This window comes from Littorina saxatilis, linkage group LG15, assembly GCF_037325665.1.
Source record: "Littorina saxatilis isolate snail1 linkage group LG15, US_GU_Lsax_2.0, whole genome shotgun sequence".
Classification (NCBI taxonomy): Eukaryota; Metazoa; Mollusca; class Gastropoda; order Littorinimorpha; family Littorinidae; genus Littorina; species Littorina saxatilis.
The window spans coordinates 19,021,747-19,039,246 of NC_090259.1; the positions used below are offsets into that span (position 1 = coordinate 19,021,747).

General features: G+C 41.1%; 1 protein-coding gene across 1 annotated transcript in view; it reads left to right on the forward strand.

Moving 5' to 3' along the window:
- Positions 1 to 4,935: 4,935 nt before the first annotated feature.
- Positions 4,936 to 17,500, forward strand: part of LOC138948753 (glutathione S-transferase 1-like) — a 45,710-nt gene continuing 33,145 nt past the window's right edge. The window contains exons 1-2 of the mRNA XM_070320360.1: positions 4,936 to 5,179; positions 6,144 to 6,236. Coding sequence (XP_070176461.1) covers positions 5,047 to 5,179; positions 6,144 to 6,236 — 226 coding nt within the window. The 5' untranslated portion in view covers positions 4,936 to 5,046. The remainder of the gene's footprint in view (positions 5,180 to 6,143; positions 6,237 to 17,500) is intronic.

Sequence of the window (17,500 nt, forward strand, 5' to 3'; positions counted from 1 at the left end):
CTATGGTCAGACGCTGCTGAAAGATGCCAAAAAACGGCCGTTTGCGCAGCGTTCCATTGTTGTGGCAGCAGTCCTTGGTTGGTACGGGAACGGGACAAAGAACGGCTGTGTGGAATGGGGGTATAACTTTTGACACCGACAAAATGAAGAATGAACAGATCTATGAGGTAACCGTCTCAATGGTCCAGGCTCAGGAAACAAAGAGTATTATATGGGCTGGGGCGATTGTAGCTTCCCTTCTTCGTGTCCGATAGACAAGGACAATAAATAGTAGAGCATCGTGCAATTTCATGTTGGCATCTTCTCCACTGACAGCTATAACCCAAAGACTGAAGTCCAAAGTGCTTTACCCCACTTCTGACCCGAATCACCCCCCTCCTGCTAGGAACACGTGCACTCAAGTTAACCCCTGCTTTGACCTGTGTGCCAGGAGTCGGATGAGAGAGAAGAGAGAGAGAGAGAGAGAGAGAGAGAGAGAGAGAGCGAGAGAGTGAGAGCGAGAGAGAGAGAGAGAGAGAGACACACACACACACACACACACACACACACACACACACACACACACACACACACACACACACATAGACAGAGACAGATAGAAAGACAGAAGCGGAGAGACTCCGAGAGGGAGACACAAAGACATATATACAGAGACTGAGAGAGAGAGAGAGAGAGAGAGAGAGAGAGAGAGAGAGAGAGAGAGAGAGAGAGAGAGAGAGAGAGAGAGAGAGAGAGAGAGAGAGAGAGAGAGAGAGAGAAAACACAACCAGTAACTGATCTCGTGAGAACGGTAACAAAACGAGACATGTCACCTCTCCGAATGCATTCCAATAGATGACCGCTCCTGCGGCCACCAATAAATAGAGAGGAGAGGGAGGAGGCGGAGGAAGAGGAGGGGGGGGGGGGGTGTTAGACGGGGTAAAGCCTGACGGCGGTGCAAAAAAAGTGCTCAGCCCTCATTCCCAAACTTCATGGTAGAAAAAAAATGGAGAGGAGAGGGAGGTGGGGGGGGGGGGGAGGCAGAGGGGTGGGGGTGGGGGGGGGGCGGGGGTTCGGGGTGGGGGATCGGGGTGATATAGCCTGACGGGGGTGAAAAAATACCCTGCCCTAATTCCAAAACGTCACGATAGCAACCAATGGAGAGCAGGGAGATGGGTTCAGTGACGGGAGTCGGACTACTAAAATAATTATATTTGTTTAAAACTTGACCTGATCCTCTTCCCGGGTATCAAGGTAATGAAGGTATGCCTGTCTGAAGAAGACGGCCATGGTGCGAACATTCCAGTGTCACTCAGGATACGTAGCGCATTCAAAATCAGGTCACACTACACTGCACACGTCTGGGAGTCAGAAGTGCGATACACTAAAACGTTAAATAGTATGTTTTTATTCATGGACTTGAAGCCGGTTAATATGTAAAGCGCGGAGAGTATAATTTACTTTGGTTTGCACTATATAAGTGCTGTCATTATCATTATAGGTACGGTTGAGACTCTTTGGTACTTGAATCACGAAAGCATGATATTCAGTCAAACGTTTTTGCGTCGTTCGTTTGTTAGTTCGTTCGTTAGTTTGTTCGTTTTTTCGTTCGTTGTTCGTTTGTTAGTTAGTTAGTTAGTTAGTTAGTTAGTAGGTTAGTTAGAAATTTGGTTAGTTAGTTACTATGTCATTCCTTTATTTATTTATCTATTTCCAATTCATTAACAATTGAATTTTGGCCAAGTAGTTTTAGTTTCATATAGATCTATAGATCATTTGAGTTCTCAAACACTGAAGTCAGCCGTACGGACGAAAGACTGACTGAGTAATTTCATATAATACATACATAATAATAACTAAAGCCTGCGCTTGGCCTACACTTGGCAACACTGTTACTATCAAGTAACTAGTGCGTGAGTAAGCAAATGTTAAAATAACGCATTGTGGGGTTGGGTATGCGGAATTGTCGAGTCTATACGTGACCCCGAGCTCTTTGCGGCAGATGCGTCTGTGTGTATGGAAAAAAGCCAAATTTGCTGTTTCGCATGTACCGGTGTAACACGAAATTTTTACTCCACGAAAAATTTACTCCGGAGTAAATATTTCGTACGAAATTCTTACTCCGAGTACACTTTTCGTACGAGAAAAGAACTCCCCAAGGCACGAAAAAATTACTCCCTCCACGAAATTTTTACTCCCCATTTTTTTTTACTTCCAGTAAAAATCTCGTACGCAAAAATGGGATGCGGGCGAAGGGATCATGCCAATAAGTGATCTCGCGCACACGAATGTCGCGCTACCCTCCCTCCACCCTTTCCACCACCAAGACTAACAGGGAACAAGAGAGTAAAAATTTCGTACACCGGGCATGGGAAGTTAAATTGCTTGTGTTTGGGTGAAGTAATTTATTCGTTATTTATTCGTCAGGGGAGTAACATTTTTGTACGAAATGTTTACTCGGAACTCACCTGTCTTGGGGAGTCATTTTCTCGTGAAATGGGGGAGTGCTTTTTTTGTAAAGGGAGTAACTTTTTCGTACGAAATGTTTACTCCGGAGTAAAAAGCTCGTGGTAGTAATTTTCTCGTGTTACACCGGCTGCCAAACATGCTTATTATAAAGACTTAATAGCTACAGCACACATATTACAAATATTATGCACGCATGCACATACGCCACAATGCCCGTACTCACACATAGCACGCACGCTCACACACACACTCACACACACACACACACACACACACACACACACACACACACATATACAAAGACACTACTCACACATAGCACACACTCACATATACACACACACACACCGGCATACACACACACACACACGTACACACACACACACACTACACACACACACACACACACACAAACGGCACACACACTGGCACACGCATGACACACACACACACTCACACACACACACACACACACACAACGTGACACACACACATGACATCCAAACACTGCACACCCACACACACACTATAACAGATACACACACACTACACACACAGACACCCAGACACACACACAAACACAAACACACACAGGCACACACACACAGGCACACACACTGTGACACACTACACACACAGACACCCAGACACACACTGACACACACACACACACGAAACACATCATCATCACCACCACCACCACGACGACCACCACCATCATTTTACCAACGCTGACCCAACAAAACTACCACAACTCAAACCGTGCCACGAACTTTCACACTCGAAATACCCTCAGTCTTAGTCTTCTTTACACCATTGCAATTCTCTCGACCTTGACCTACATACAAGCAGAGAGCTCTTCGCTGGAGCGAAACTAACGCACGCGCAGAAAGGTTCGCCTGTAAGCTTATTTCAAAACTATGACGGCTTACTAGCACCAAAACTAAACATTAGTAATTAACCCGTGAAAGTTGCTAATTTTCACGAGAAAATTACAATTATGACGTGAAAATTACTAATTTTCACGTGTTAATTACTAATTTTTACGTATTAATAACTAATTTTCAAGTGTTAATGTATAATGGGTGGCCGAGTGGTAACGCACTTGCGCTCGGAAGCGAGAGGTTGCGAGTTCGACCCTGGGTCAGGGCGTTAGCAATTTTCTACCCCCTTTCCTAACCTAGGTGGTGGGTTCAAGTGCTAGTCTTTCGGATGAGACGAAAAACCGAGGTCCCTTCGTGTACACTACATTGGGGTGTGCACGTTAAAGATCCCACGATTGACAAAAGGGTCTTTCCTGGCAAAATTGGTTAGGCATAGATAAAAATGTCCACCAAAATACCCGCACGTGTGACTTAGAATAATAGGCCGTGAAAAGTAGGATATGCGCCGAAATGGCTGCGATCTGCTGGTCGATGTGAATGCGTGATGTATTGTGTAAAAAAAATTCCATCTCACACGGCATAAATAGATCCTTGCGCCTTGAGTCCGAGTCTGGAGATACGCGCGCAATATAAGACTTCATATATAACATAATTTTCAGTTTTGGCTCGCTTCCTGACGGCTTACTAGCGCCAAAACTAAAAATTAGTAATTTTCACGCGTTAATTACACATTTTCATGTGCCTCGTGACTGTGGGGGCTCAATGCGCATGCGCGACTGTTACACCGGCCAGAGCGAAACATCCTTCGATTCGAAACTGTTCTGGTCCATAGTTCGTTAATCCAATGCAAATTAACAATAAGAGCTGAGCGCATGTGTAGATAACCGTGACATACAACTGTCTGTCCGACAACTTGTTGAATAACGAATTCTATCGAAAGATATTTGTGAAAGTGTGTGAGTCTCGACCAAAGAGATCTGTCTGCTAGTGGTCGGACCTTTAGCACATGTCCGGCCGGCCTCCATTTTTCCTCTCTCGGTTCGAACATTTTCGGATCGACTGTCCTTCACTAATACACAACAAAGCAAATTTATGAGTGTGGTAGTGGAAACAAATATGAGGTACGGCTGTCTGCCCGACAACTTGTCGAATAAGGAATTATATTGAAAGATATCTGTGAAAGTGTGAGACCACAGCCGATCAAAAGTCCGTCTGCTACGAACAGCTTCGATTCGAAAGTTTTCGGGGTCGATTATTCTGTTCTAAGATACCCAAAATAACGTTAAGGAAAGCGCTATTGCAGAAAACTGTGGCATGCATCTTCCCGTCGGATAACTTGCTCGATAAGGCCTTCTATTAAAAGATATTTCAGAAATAGTGTGAGAGCTATGTTTGCCGGACGTTGAAGCCTCTCAGTGCGGACTCTTAAAGTCCGACTACTGTGACCGAAAACGAGGCAAAAATGAAAATTAGTAATTAACACTGTTAATTACTAATTTTTACGTGAAAATGGTAACCCTAGGTTTTGGCACTAGTAAGCCGTCATACAAAACGCCAGTTCAGTAACACCCACTAACAAAAGGTTCGCCTGTACCCATCTTTCAAAACACCAGTTCAGTCGATACATAAGCCTGCTGCGCGTGAAAGCGTGTTTCACTCTTCCAAAGACTCTCACTAGCGTGCCGCACAAGTGACAGAGAAGAGTAGAGCAACCATGGCTGACATCAAAATTTGCTACTTCGATGCTCGCGGTCTTGCCGAAGTGTCTCGCCTTGTTCTAACGCTTGCTGGCCAAAAGTTCGAAGACATTCGTTGGACAAGAGAAGACTGGCCAAAATACAAACCAGGTAAGACGATAATATGCGGTGTTTTTAGAGCCTGGAGAAAACGTGTCAATTTTGTAAGTTTTACTGGAGTATTTTCTCCATAATTATATTATTATTATTGTCTCGCTTGTGTCTTCTCTGCAAGCGGCAGAACTTTGTGCCAGCTAGGTAAGTCTGTTTCTGTTTTATAAGTGTTTGTCTGTGTGCCCGCTTGGGCAAAATATCTGTGAATATAACATTGTTTTGTCAATAACGAACGTTCCAAAAACTTACCTTTCTTGTTTTTTTATTTTGAATTTTGAAACGTTAGCACTGAGTCTCTTTGTTTTTGGATTTGGAGTATTTTCTGTCTGCTTGGCTTGGCTGGCTTTTTGTCTCAGCTGTGGTTTTCTCTCTCAGTCTCTTGTCAGTCCGCCATGCTGGTTGTGAACGTTTGAAACTTGTTTTTGCTGTGACGGTTTGTCGGTTTTCTGGATATAATATACGCACTCGCTGTTTGTAAGGCTACTTTTCTATGTGCACCTTTCTGTTCGTCTGTCTGTCTCCCTGAATCACTTTCTCTGTGTCTGTGAAATTGTCGGTGGCCCCTTGCAAGATGCGTTTGAAATTTGCCTGTCAAATCTTGCCGATGTGTGATACTATTTGTTCCAGCCTGTATTGCATGTGCCGGAGAATTTCTGTTTCAAATTTTTTCATCCGATTTTGTATAACTAATAGTTAAGGAAAGAAAAGTATGGTTTTAGTTCATGTGTTTAATCACGAGGTTTCATCAGGAGATTTTCGTCTTTTATGAAATAAATTGTTCGTTCATTCAAATGGTTAATTTTTCTGCCAAGTGCCCAAAGACTAGTTACGCATAACTCTCTTTTACTGTGGTTGTCTGAAACTGATGAGGGTGGTTACTTCCCTTTGTTAGATATTTCTGGTTTGGCGTGAGTGTGTGCCTAGTTTTGATTGCGTTGTTCGTAATCCTGTTCCCTTTCAGAGGCCCCGTTCGGACAAGGACCTTACCTGGTGTACAATGGCAAGAAGATTGGTCAGAGCGCCGCCATGGCGTGTTTCTTGGCTAGAGAGTTCGGTGAGTACTGACCACTGGTCAATTGTAGGTCGTGTGTGTGTGTGATATCAAAGGTCACACACACACACATACACACATACGGACGAGGAGCACCTTAGGTACCGGTCATACGCAGACGGATCTGTGTGACTTCTGTACGTACGAAATCCACATTAGGTACCGTTTGGCTATACACAGTGTGTAACCCGTACGGACGAAGGCGTTAAGTACCTGTTTCCTATACACACTGGTGGTTGTGTATAGTGTCAGTAAAGTGTGAATAGGTGAGGATGGAACTTTAACCGTCGATCACTTTACATGTATAACCTCAATTAATATGTTGCATGTTTTGCTTTTGATTTGTATGTTCCCTACTTTGTCATTTTGTTGTTTATGTTTATTTGCTTGTTTGCTTACTTGTCGATTGTTTGCTGGTTCGTTCGTTTACTTTGTTTATTTGTCATGTTGCTTTACTTGTTTATCCATTTATTAGACATTTGTATTAGAAGTAAGGACCGGTTGTAAGAAAAATAAAGTTCCATCATCATTATTATCATCTCTCTCTCTCTCTCTCTCTCTCTCTCTCTCTCTCTCTCTCTCTCTCTCTCTCTCTCTTTCTCTCTCTCTTTTTACATTTAGTCAAGTTTTGTCTGTGCCGGTGTGCGTGCGCGTGTGTAGAGCGATTCAGAGTAAACTACTGGACCGATCTTTATGAAATTTTACATGAGAGTTCCTGGGTATGATATCCCCGGACCTTTTTTTCTTTTTTAGATAAATGTCTTTGATGACGTCATATCCGGCTTTTTGTAAAAGTTGAGAGGGCACTGTCACACCCTAATTTTTCAATCAAATTGATTGAAATTTTGGCCAAGCAATCTTCGACAAAGGCCGGACTTCAGTATTGTATTTCAGCTTGGTGGCTTAAAAATTAATTAATGACTTTGGTCATTAAAAATCTGAAAATTGTAATTAATTTTTTTTTTATAAAACGATCGAAATTTACATTCATCTTATTCTTCATTATTTTCTGATTCCAAAAACATATAAATATGTTGTATTCGGATTAAAAACAAGCTCTCAAAATTAAAAATATAAAAATTATGATCAAAATCAAATTTCCGAAATCGATTAAAAAACAATTTCATCTTATTCCTTGTCGGTTCCTGATTCCAAATCATATAGATATGATATGTTTGGATTAAAAACACGCTCATAAAGATAAAACGAAGAGAGGTACAGAAAAGCGTGCTATGCAGCACAGCGAAACCACCACCGCGCTAAACAGTCTCGTCAGTTTCACTGCGTTTTGCGCGATCGGCGGACTACGGTCACTGTAAAAAAAATGCAGTGCGTTCTGTGAGTTCCACAGCTTGACTAAATGTAGTAATTTCGCCTTAAGAGACTTGTTTTTTTTTTGTTTTGTTTTTTTAAATTGGAGAAAACCTGTTTCTTTTTTTTTTCTCTTTTTTTGTGGTTTGCATGGTTGTTTATACAAAAAGCACTTGAGGAGCCATACATGGTTACTTTTTTTTCTCCTTTTTTTTTTCCTTATTCTCGTCCATCCGCTCTCTCCCACCCCCCTCATAATATTCACAAACGTCATATATCACTTCACCTCATCTCGACTTATACATTACTCACATACTTCCAATGTACATCATTTTCCAATATACTATTCAAATCGTATCTATCACCATACTTATATTTACTAATACACATTTTTGCAATCAAAATAATGTGATTACGTACCTTATTATTTTGGCATATATTACTAGGTTGATAACCAAACAAGACATCGTGTTCTGAGAGGTGCACATTTGATCCTGTATTTCTAAAAATATAATGGACAACATTTTCCCAAAAGCTCGTCAACTTCTCACATTGCCCAAAAAAGTGTTCAACATAATCAATGTGTTTACAAAATGTACATAATTTTGTTTCTCTAATTTTCATTTTTTTTAATAATATATTCGTGGGATAAATATTATGTAATATTTTCCATTGTAACAATCGCAATCTTTCTTCTTTTGTACATTTGCTTGCTAACAGCCAATAATTGTGATCTAGTTTAACCTGATATTTATGTAACCAAAATGTAACAGCGCAAGGCTCGCTCGCTTTGGACTGGACTATCAGCATGCGAAACTTTCTCGCGGAGGGGTTAATGATCACAGGGTTCCGTGTGTCAAGGTCATTATTGTGTTCGCCTGCTCGCGGGCTGGCTGTGTTTTTGCGAAGTGCAAGCGCTCGCACAGCAGTCTTTGCGCCGTACTACAAAAATCTAGAGGGACTGTATCCTATCTTTGTGCACAGCTGGTTAAAAGGAATCATATCTCCGTTAACCCAAATATCTTTCACCGTATCTAAGTGCGCTTCTATCCATTTTTTTTAAATATAAGCTTTTATTTTTATAAACCACTTTTATATTGTTCCACAAACATTGATCGCCAAAGCGATCTTCTCTCTCATAAATCAATGCTTTATTATGGATTCATTTTAAGAGAACTTCTGTCCAAAAGTTTGATCGAATGCATTCAATACCTTGGAACAGTTTTAGTGGTGTTGTGGCTTTAAAACAAAGTAAATTTCTTCCCAATACCTGATAAAGACTTAATGGAATCGTTGTCCACGGTTCATGTTTTTGTTGTTGAAGTTTTGCTGCCCATGTGAGTAAAAAAGAAGTCTGCATATCGTGGACGTTTATCATGTTAATACCACCTTCTTCCACCACATTACACAATACATTTCGGCTTTTGTATTTGAATACTTCCTTTTCCAGAGAAACCTTAACAAAATAGTATTCAACTTATCGAGAACTTTAACAGGGGCAAGAAGCGCCTGCATAACGTAAACAAATTGTGAAACTAAGAAGGACTTAATAATACATAATTTGCCGCTTAAACTTAAATTTCTTCTTGACTATCTGCAAATGATTTGTTCAACTTTTTCAAGTCTTTTGGACCAATTTTCCATAATTTCAGAGGCCGGGATGTCCTTTTTAAAACTGACTAATTCCCATGATTTTAACCTGGGTATTCCATTTAATATCGCAATATTTCTCTTGACAGTTTATACGCGATCCCAACCACATTGCTTCCGTTTTACTTTTATTTAATTTTAAGCGAGATATATTGGAGAAATCATCAATGATTTTCAAAACCGTTTCCATGTCGTTTTTATCTTGAAGTAAAACAGTTATGTCATCGGCGTACATAGCCATTTTCAAGATACGCGATGTTTGTTCTGCAAAACCTACATCTGGTAAGGCAAATCCTTTAATATTGGGGTGACTTCGGATTTTGATTGCTAATAATTCTACAGCAAGCACGAAGGCCAAAGGTGAGAGGGGACATCCCTGACGGATTCCGGAATTCACACTTATTTCTTCCGAAATCCAACCCATATAATTTATGCAGCTCGTGGTGTTTGTCATTAAAACTGTAATCCATTTAACAAATTTTTCGCCAAAACCAATTTTTTTAAAGGACCAGACCACATAGTCTTTTGAGATGGAATCGTAGGCTCGGGCGTAGTCAAGCGCAAGTAATATATTACCTGCTTGATTTCTTTCATTAGCGTAATTAATGACATCATCAATTAATCTAATCAAGTTACTTGCCTTTCTTCCCTTAATAAATCCTGTCTGATCTTCTGGCACGAGGTCAGAAATAACACCAGATAAGCGCTGCGATAAACATTTTGCTAGCATTTTATAATCTGTATTGGTTACAGATATAGGGTCTCCAATTCTTAAGGCTATCTCTCGGCAAATCTTTACCCTTATGGATCAACGTGATAACTGCTCTTTTCTGAGTATCTGACAATTCACCGACTCTAAATGCACTTTGAAGGGAATTAACCACCATCATTTTTACTTTAGGCCAAACAAAAATTCATGAAACTTGTAGTCAATCCGTCTAAACCTGGTGACGAACCATCTTTTAATAAAGACAGCGCCCTGCCGATTTCTAACACGGTAGTGGGGTGTGCATTGGGGTGTGCACGTTAAAGATCCCACGATTGACAAAAGGGTCTTTCCTGGCAAAATTGTATAGGCATAGATAAAAAATGTCCTCCAACTACCCGTGTGACTTGGAATAACAGGCCGTAAAAAGTAAATATTCGCCGTAATGGCTTGAGATTTACTGGCCGATGTGAATGCGTGATGTATTGTGTAAAAAAATCCATCTCACACGGCAGAAATTAATATGTAAATCGCCGTGAGCTCTTGTGAGAAGGGGCGATTAATAAATGTCCATTATTATTATTATTATTAAAATCAGTTTCCAAAACATATTTTCGTTCGTCATTTAACTGAGGAATATTTGAATTAAGAACTTTACTTTCAGCATCCTCCTCAACAAAATTCCCATTTTTATCAAACACGTTATTGTAAAATCTCACTTGCTCCTGTAAAATTCCTTTTTGCGTCGTTATTGAGAGCCATTTTCATCAATTAATCTGTCCATAAATTTTAAATTAGCTTTCACTTTTTCCATATTTAAAAAATATAATATCCCTTCACATGCACAATTCTATATAACATATTACAACCAAATACAATAGCAAATAAGCAAAAAAACATGGTTTGAAAGGGTAGCTGTATTGGTTTTTTTTTGAACGATGTAAGGATCACTATATCCCGCCAAACCGCAACACGGTGGCCTAGTGGTAAGGCGTCCGCCCAGTGAGCGGGAGGTCGTGGGTTCGAACCCCGGCAGGGATACCTAAGACTTTAAAATTGGCAATCTAGTGGCTGCTCCGCCTGGCGTCTGGCATTATGGGGTTAGTGCTAGGACTGGTTGGTCCGGTGTCAGAATAATGTGACTGGGTGAGACATGAAGCCTGTGCTGCGACTTGTGTCTTGTGTGTGGCGCACGTTAAATGTCAAAGCAGCACCGCCCTGATATGGCCCTTCGTGGTCGGCTGGGCGTTAAGCAAACAACCAACCAAACAAACAAACAAAATATATCCCGCCAACTAGAGTTATTACGGCTTGTTGATTTTGCTGATATAAAAGTCATTTTTTTCTCACTTCATTGGTGCAAACAGTGTAATTTTGTGTTGTAAATTTTATTGTTATGCAATTGTTGTTATAAGAGAGAGAGAGAAAGAGAGAGAGAGAGAGAGAGAGAGAGAGAGAGAGAGAGAGAGAGACAGAGAGAGAGAGAGAGAGAGAGAGAGAGAGAGAGAGAGAGAGATTATTCACTCCATCAAAGTGTCTCCTTTTGAATGCTAAATATAAGTCAGGGAATACGTCTAAAAATGGCATCCAAATTCCAGGAAATATGTATATTACCTGGATATTTTAGGGAATATATATATTCATTGAGTGAAACAGGGAATACGTATAAATCAAATCTCTTATATTATTAAAAGCTGCATCAAAAGGTTTGCAACATTGATATCGGGACTACACAAAATAGAATGTTTATATAATGGGTGGTGGTGGATAATGCTGTCTGGATTAAAATATAAAAAGAGGTAAACAGGTGGCGAACTGTATTAAGTTTCACTGACGGTCTAGTCTTCAGTGACAGTGCAAATAACAAATCAGAGGTGATTCTTGCTAATCATCAAGCTTTTATTTATCCGTATGAATTTAGCAATGAAAAACGGATTGACAATTAAGGTTAAAGAGAGAGGAAGGGAGAGAAAGAAGGAGGGGGAGAGAGGGGAGGGGGGAGAGAGGGAGGGGGGAGAGAGGAAGGGCGAGAGAGAGGGATGCGTGGGGCTGGCGGTGGGGGTGGGGGGCCGTGGAAAGGAGCAGCTAGTCGTAGAGCGGTTCGACTCGCGCAGTGGCTATACATTACACGGTTCGCGTGCCATCAATTAGAATTAACGTCGTCAAGCAGGTAGCCCGCTGAGAAACCTACTGGAGAGCTAGAGAGACAGCTGGACGCATTCCTTGTTTATGGTCAGCAGATTAATGTACTGCCACACTGAGATTGAAATCGCAGAGGCTTACATCGGACTGGGTGGCCGAGTGGTAACGAGAGGTTGCGAGTTCGACCCTGGGTCAGGGCGTTAGCAATTTTCTCCCCCCTTTCCTAACCTAGGTGGTGGGTTCAAGTGCTAGTCTTTCTGATGAGACGAAAAACCGAGGTCCCTTCGTGTACACTACACTGGGGTGTGCACGTTAAAGATCCCACGATTGACAAAAGGGTCTTTCCTGGCAAAATTGAATAGGCATAGATAAAAATGTCCACCAAAATACCCGTGTGACTTGGAATAATAGGCCGTGAAAAGTAGGATATGCGCCGAAATGGCTGCGATCTGCTGGCCGATGTGAATGCGTGATGTATTGTGTAAAATAAATTCCATCTCACACGGCATAAATAAATCCCTGCGCCTTGAATATGTGCGCGATATAAATTGCATAAAATAAAATTAAAATAAATAAATCCCTGCGCTTAGAGCTGTACCCACGGAATACGCGCGATATAAGCCTCATATTGATTGATTGATTGACATCCTCGTATAGTCACAGTATACTGACACCAGTCCTAGCATGATAGAGCGGCTGTCACTATAGGTGTCTCTCTTTGTGTGTCTGTATTATATTACTTGTGATTAAAACAAAAAATGCCTGATGGGAAACAAATAGAAAAAAATGTTATGACAGGGATTCCCCTAATATTTCCGAATGTCATTTCTACAATGACGCTTTAAATAACGTCTTGATGAAAGTTGGTTGACGTGAAATGTGGCTTGAAAAAAAAAGAGCATTACAACCTTTAACGTAATGCAGCAAGCAGAGAATGCAGAGAATAGGGAATATTATCTGTCATAGGGGTACGATACCAGTTAATCACGTTTAACCGAATGTTTGGAGATTCGAGAGTGGAGGATAAGACTAGAGTGATATATGGGGGGTGTCATTATTGAAGAGAGAGAGAGATGGAGAGAGAGAGGAGAGTTGGGAAAAGAGAGAGTGTGTGTAAGAAGGTGAGAGACAGAGGGCGATGGGGAGAGGTTGAGTGATCATATGAGGGGTGTTGTCAATATTAGAGAGATAGAGGGGAAGAGAAGGAGAGAGAGAGATGGGAGGGTGAAGAAAGAGAGAGAGTGTGTAAGATGCCTCCATAAGAGATGTAGCCTAGAATAAAAGCAATATCTCTCAATACATGTATTATTTCTCTTAACATGTAAGTTATTGTTCGTAGGCCTAATATGAAAACAATAATTTTGAAGTCTGAATCCAGTATCATTATTTTGAACTGTTTCGGTCTATACAACGCTTCCGTGTAGCATATATATCTTTCATATTCTCTTGGGACGGGCCAGGGAATGTGTTACAAACTAACGCTTGCTTATATTAGCAAGCCCAGTCAGTTCTAGCAGAGGGAATGAAATACAATTATGCTCTAGATTGGTCTCTAGGTACTCTACGGAATGTACGCGAGTAGTAACATATGATAGCGGTCAGTGGATCAGTTACCAACATTCCTACTGACATCTGGTAGTGATTTAGTCTTGATGGTGATCGGTGCTTTCCTTCGTTAGCCACTGGACTTGTCAGTTACATTTTGACGATTATCTGAGCGACCCCTTTTACAGAAAATTCAAATATCAACCGAACCCATTCATGGAAGATCAAATAGGATGTACATTAGGTCCCTAATCACGAAGAGGGTCACCTAGAAACTCGCTCAAATATGTGATTTTTCTTGATACATTGTTAACTAATCTAAAAGATTGGAGTTTTCCTAACAATACACACACACAACGTATTCGTTTTGATAACAAAAATAATGATATGGCATGTATCAATAGCCGGCATGTGATAAAGGGGTAACAAAATAATAATTAACAAGTGACCATAATGATCCTAATAGTTTCCGTTTATCATCTCGTGCTGTGGTTGTTGTTTTATTATTTAAAGTCTTCGTCTCGGGCTGATTGGTCCTGATATGGCTCAAAAGAGTCGGCTGGACCGAAAGCAAAAATCAAGTAAAGTATCTGGGGCTGATAGAACATAATGGACCCTAACGGGTGTATGGTCAGCAGTATATTAAAACCCTTCATGGCCGGATAATATGGTACCTAGGGTCACCAAAGTTCAGAGCTTCTCGGCATCGACTCCGATGAGCATGCTTCCTAATAGTGGTGTCAACAGTTTTATCAGTTTTGGAGAAAAGTGGGTGCAAACGAAAACATTTAAACAATGCCTGACGGGATAATGTTGGCACTAGGATCATCAAACTACAGAGCAAATCAATATCAATCACCACAAACTGGGGCCTTAAATTCGGAGAAAATAACTGTGTCCTTACTGGAGACAATTAAGTTTGTTTGTTTGTTTGTTTGCTTAACGCCCAGCCGACCACGAAGGGCCATATCAGGGCGGTGCTGCTTTGACATATAACGTGCGCCACACACAAGACACAAGTCGCAGCACAGGCTTCATGTCTCACCCAGTCACATTATTCTGACACCGGACCAACCAGTCCTAGCACTAACCCCATAATGCCAGACGCCAGGCGGAGCAGCCACTAGATTGCCAATTTTAAAATCTTAGGTATGACCCGGCCGGGGTTCGAACCCACCACTAGGCGCCTTACCACTAGGCCAACCGGACGCCTTACCACTAGGCCAACCGTGCCGGTTAGACAATTGAGTACATGTATACGAAATAGCATTTCCTGGCGGGATAATTTTGAGTGACACCAGGGTCATCAATCCGCAGGACATAATTATGAGCGTTTATTCCCATGGACCTCGAGCTCATAGCCAAAGTGAGTTTCAATAGCTTTACCCATTTGGGAGAAATGAGTACATATATATGTTAGTCATATTGAGAACAGACACAAGTCAAACGGGATAATTGCACTATGATCAACAAACTACTTCGTTTGAATGCAAATGTGTTGTTGTTCGTCACCCAGAGGGTGGACGTTTGCGTTTGTTCCGGTCAGTCTATATGTCACAAAAGTCACTAAAATATCACTCACGCGAACTGTCAAGACGCAGAATAGATAAGTTGGTAAATTGCTCTCCTAACGTGACAAAACGAAAGTGTCCGAGGCAGGCCGGAGATCAAATTCCATTGGCGTCGTTAATTTTAAAAAAAAGCTTACTGGGTGACGCAGGGGTTTGTCGGACCTGTTCTTCTCAGGGGTTGGGGAGGGAGGAGGTGTTGCGTTGTTGTTGGTTTTTTTTGGGGGGGAGAAGAACATTGCAGTTATGATAAAAAAAAAAAATTCTGTCAATATTTGTCCCGCGCTAATCTGTGTGAAATCGCTTACCGTTGCCAATTATAATTCATATATTAATACAGGTACTGGTAGCCTCAGTCACACGAAATTGCTAATTTCTGTGGTACTGGGCAACTTTCACGTTATTCCTTTTGCATGGACATAGTGGAGGCCACCTCGATCAGGACTGGCTGGGTCTAATGTGTTTATTTTTTTAATTAAGTGGATTTATTTGAACATTAAATATTTTTACCTACCGCCGGAAGCCCTTAGGCACCCCTGAAACTCGACATGCAGCCGTCCGGGATAAAACTGCCCGAGAATCCAATAAACACTTTAGACAACACAGTATCATGTCAAATCAAGTTTACTCTCAAACCTATCAAGTTGTTATCGTTGTTACTTATTGGAATGGCAAACGGAACATCCATTGCCTATGGTTTTTGTAATGTCGTAGCTGTATTTTTCCCTGAAACTTTTGCAAATTATTTGTAGGCCAGTTGGTTAGGACACTCTTGCTTCATCATGTCAGTTCTAATCACGTACGTTCGAATCCACGCGGTGTCACTTTTTTTCTCCCTTTCCCCTACGCTACATTACTGTTCAGGGAATGTGTGCTGTTCATTGTTATTTTATTTTACTGATACGTTTTTTATAATTTAATTCGTCATCCAGCGGGAACGTTTGCGATTGTTCCATTCCGTAAGTATGCATGTATGTATGTCACAATATAGGAACTGCGATAAATCCTGAACCGCTAAGTAATTTTCAACCAAACTTTGTAGGTAGATGTAGACACACGATAGCCTATTGTGTGCAACATTTATATTGGATATGTCAAAGGTCAAGGTCATTACGGGGCCCGATGGTCAAAATACATAATCAGCCATATCTCCCAAAGTTCTGGGAATATTTCAATGAAACTTTTTTCATTACATACTCTGAGGAAGGGTCTACAAAATAGCAGTACAAAATACCAAGTCACAGCGAGAAATGTTTCACAAATTCGAGTTAATTTTTTTTAAGTTGAAGGGACTAATGTGCTGCGTCTTCATGTTCAATTTCATAAAACATGGTTGGCTGGTTCCAAAGTTATAAGGGTTTTAGTGTTTGATTCTCCAATGCATAAACATCCATATCTCCCAAAGTTCTGGGAATATTTCAATGAAACCTTTTTTATTACATACTCCGAGGAAGGGTCTACAAAATAGCAGTTACAAATTACAAAATCACAGCGAAATGTTTTTCGCAGAAAATCGAGTTGATTTTTTTCTCTTTTGAATTCATGAAGGGACTAATGGCCTGCGTCTTCATGTTTAATTTCATTAAAAAAAATGGTTGGCTGGTTCCAAAGTTATAAGGGTTTTTACCATCATATGTGTGGTTATCATATGACTGATAGTTAAATAAGGCTTCGCTGATCAGGGGAGCTAATCTACTCCAATCACCATCGCTTTGAAGCTATGAATACAATAATAAATCAGTCATGATTCAGACAAGATAAGTCGACCATTGCAACACTAATAGCAATTGATCATGGGATGGATTCGCATAGACACTTTAATATCCACACCATCAGTGATTAATGAAAATCATAAAACATTTGTTACATCCCGTGAGGAGCACGAGTATTGCCAGTGATAATAATAATAAACATTTAGAATCCGAATACTTCCTAATGCAAGGAGCCCTAGTCGTTTACATAAACCGAAGATGGGGAGGTAGAACTTTTCTCTCCCTTCTTCAATGCTAGCGTTCTTGGCCAGGGCACGGTAACTTGATCCCAACACGAAAAGGAACGCGAACCGGTGGTCAGCATCTGACTTACAGTGCTAGCTCGCGAAGCCACGGCGAAAGGGCTACGGCTGTAACCCGATAACGGCATCTGATAACAAGTTCACGCTGATATCAATGGCCTTGCTGCATCGCCAATTATCCTTCTGAGGCTCGGGCACCCCGCTGCACCAGCCTCTCCTTTCACCTCTACTTCTGGTGGCCCAATCGGAGGGAGGTTCCTCTGCCAGCCACCGATGCTCTGGTTGCTTCGCCTTTTCGTGATATTTGACCTCCTTGACCTCTAATAACATC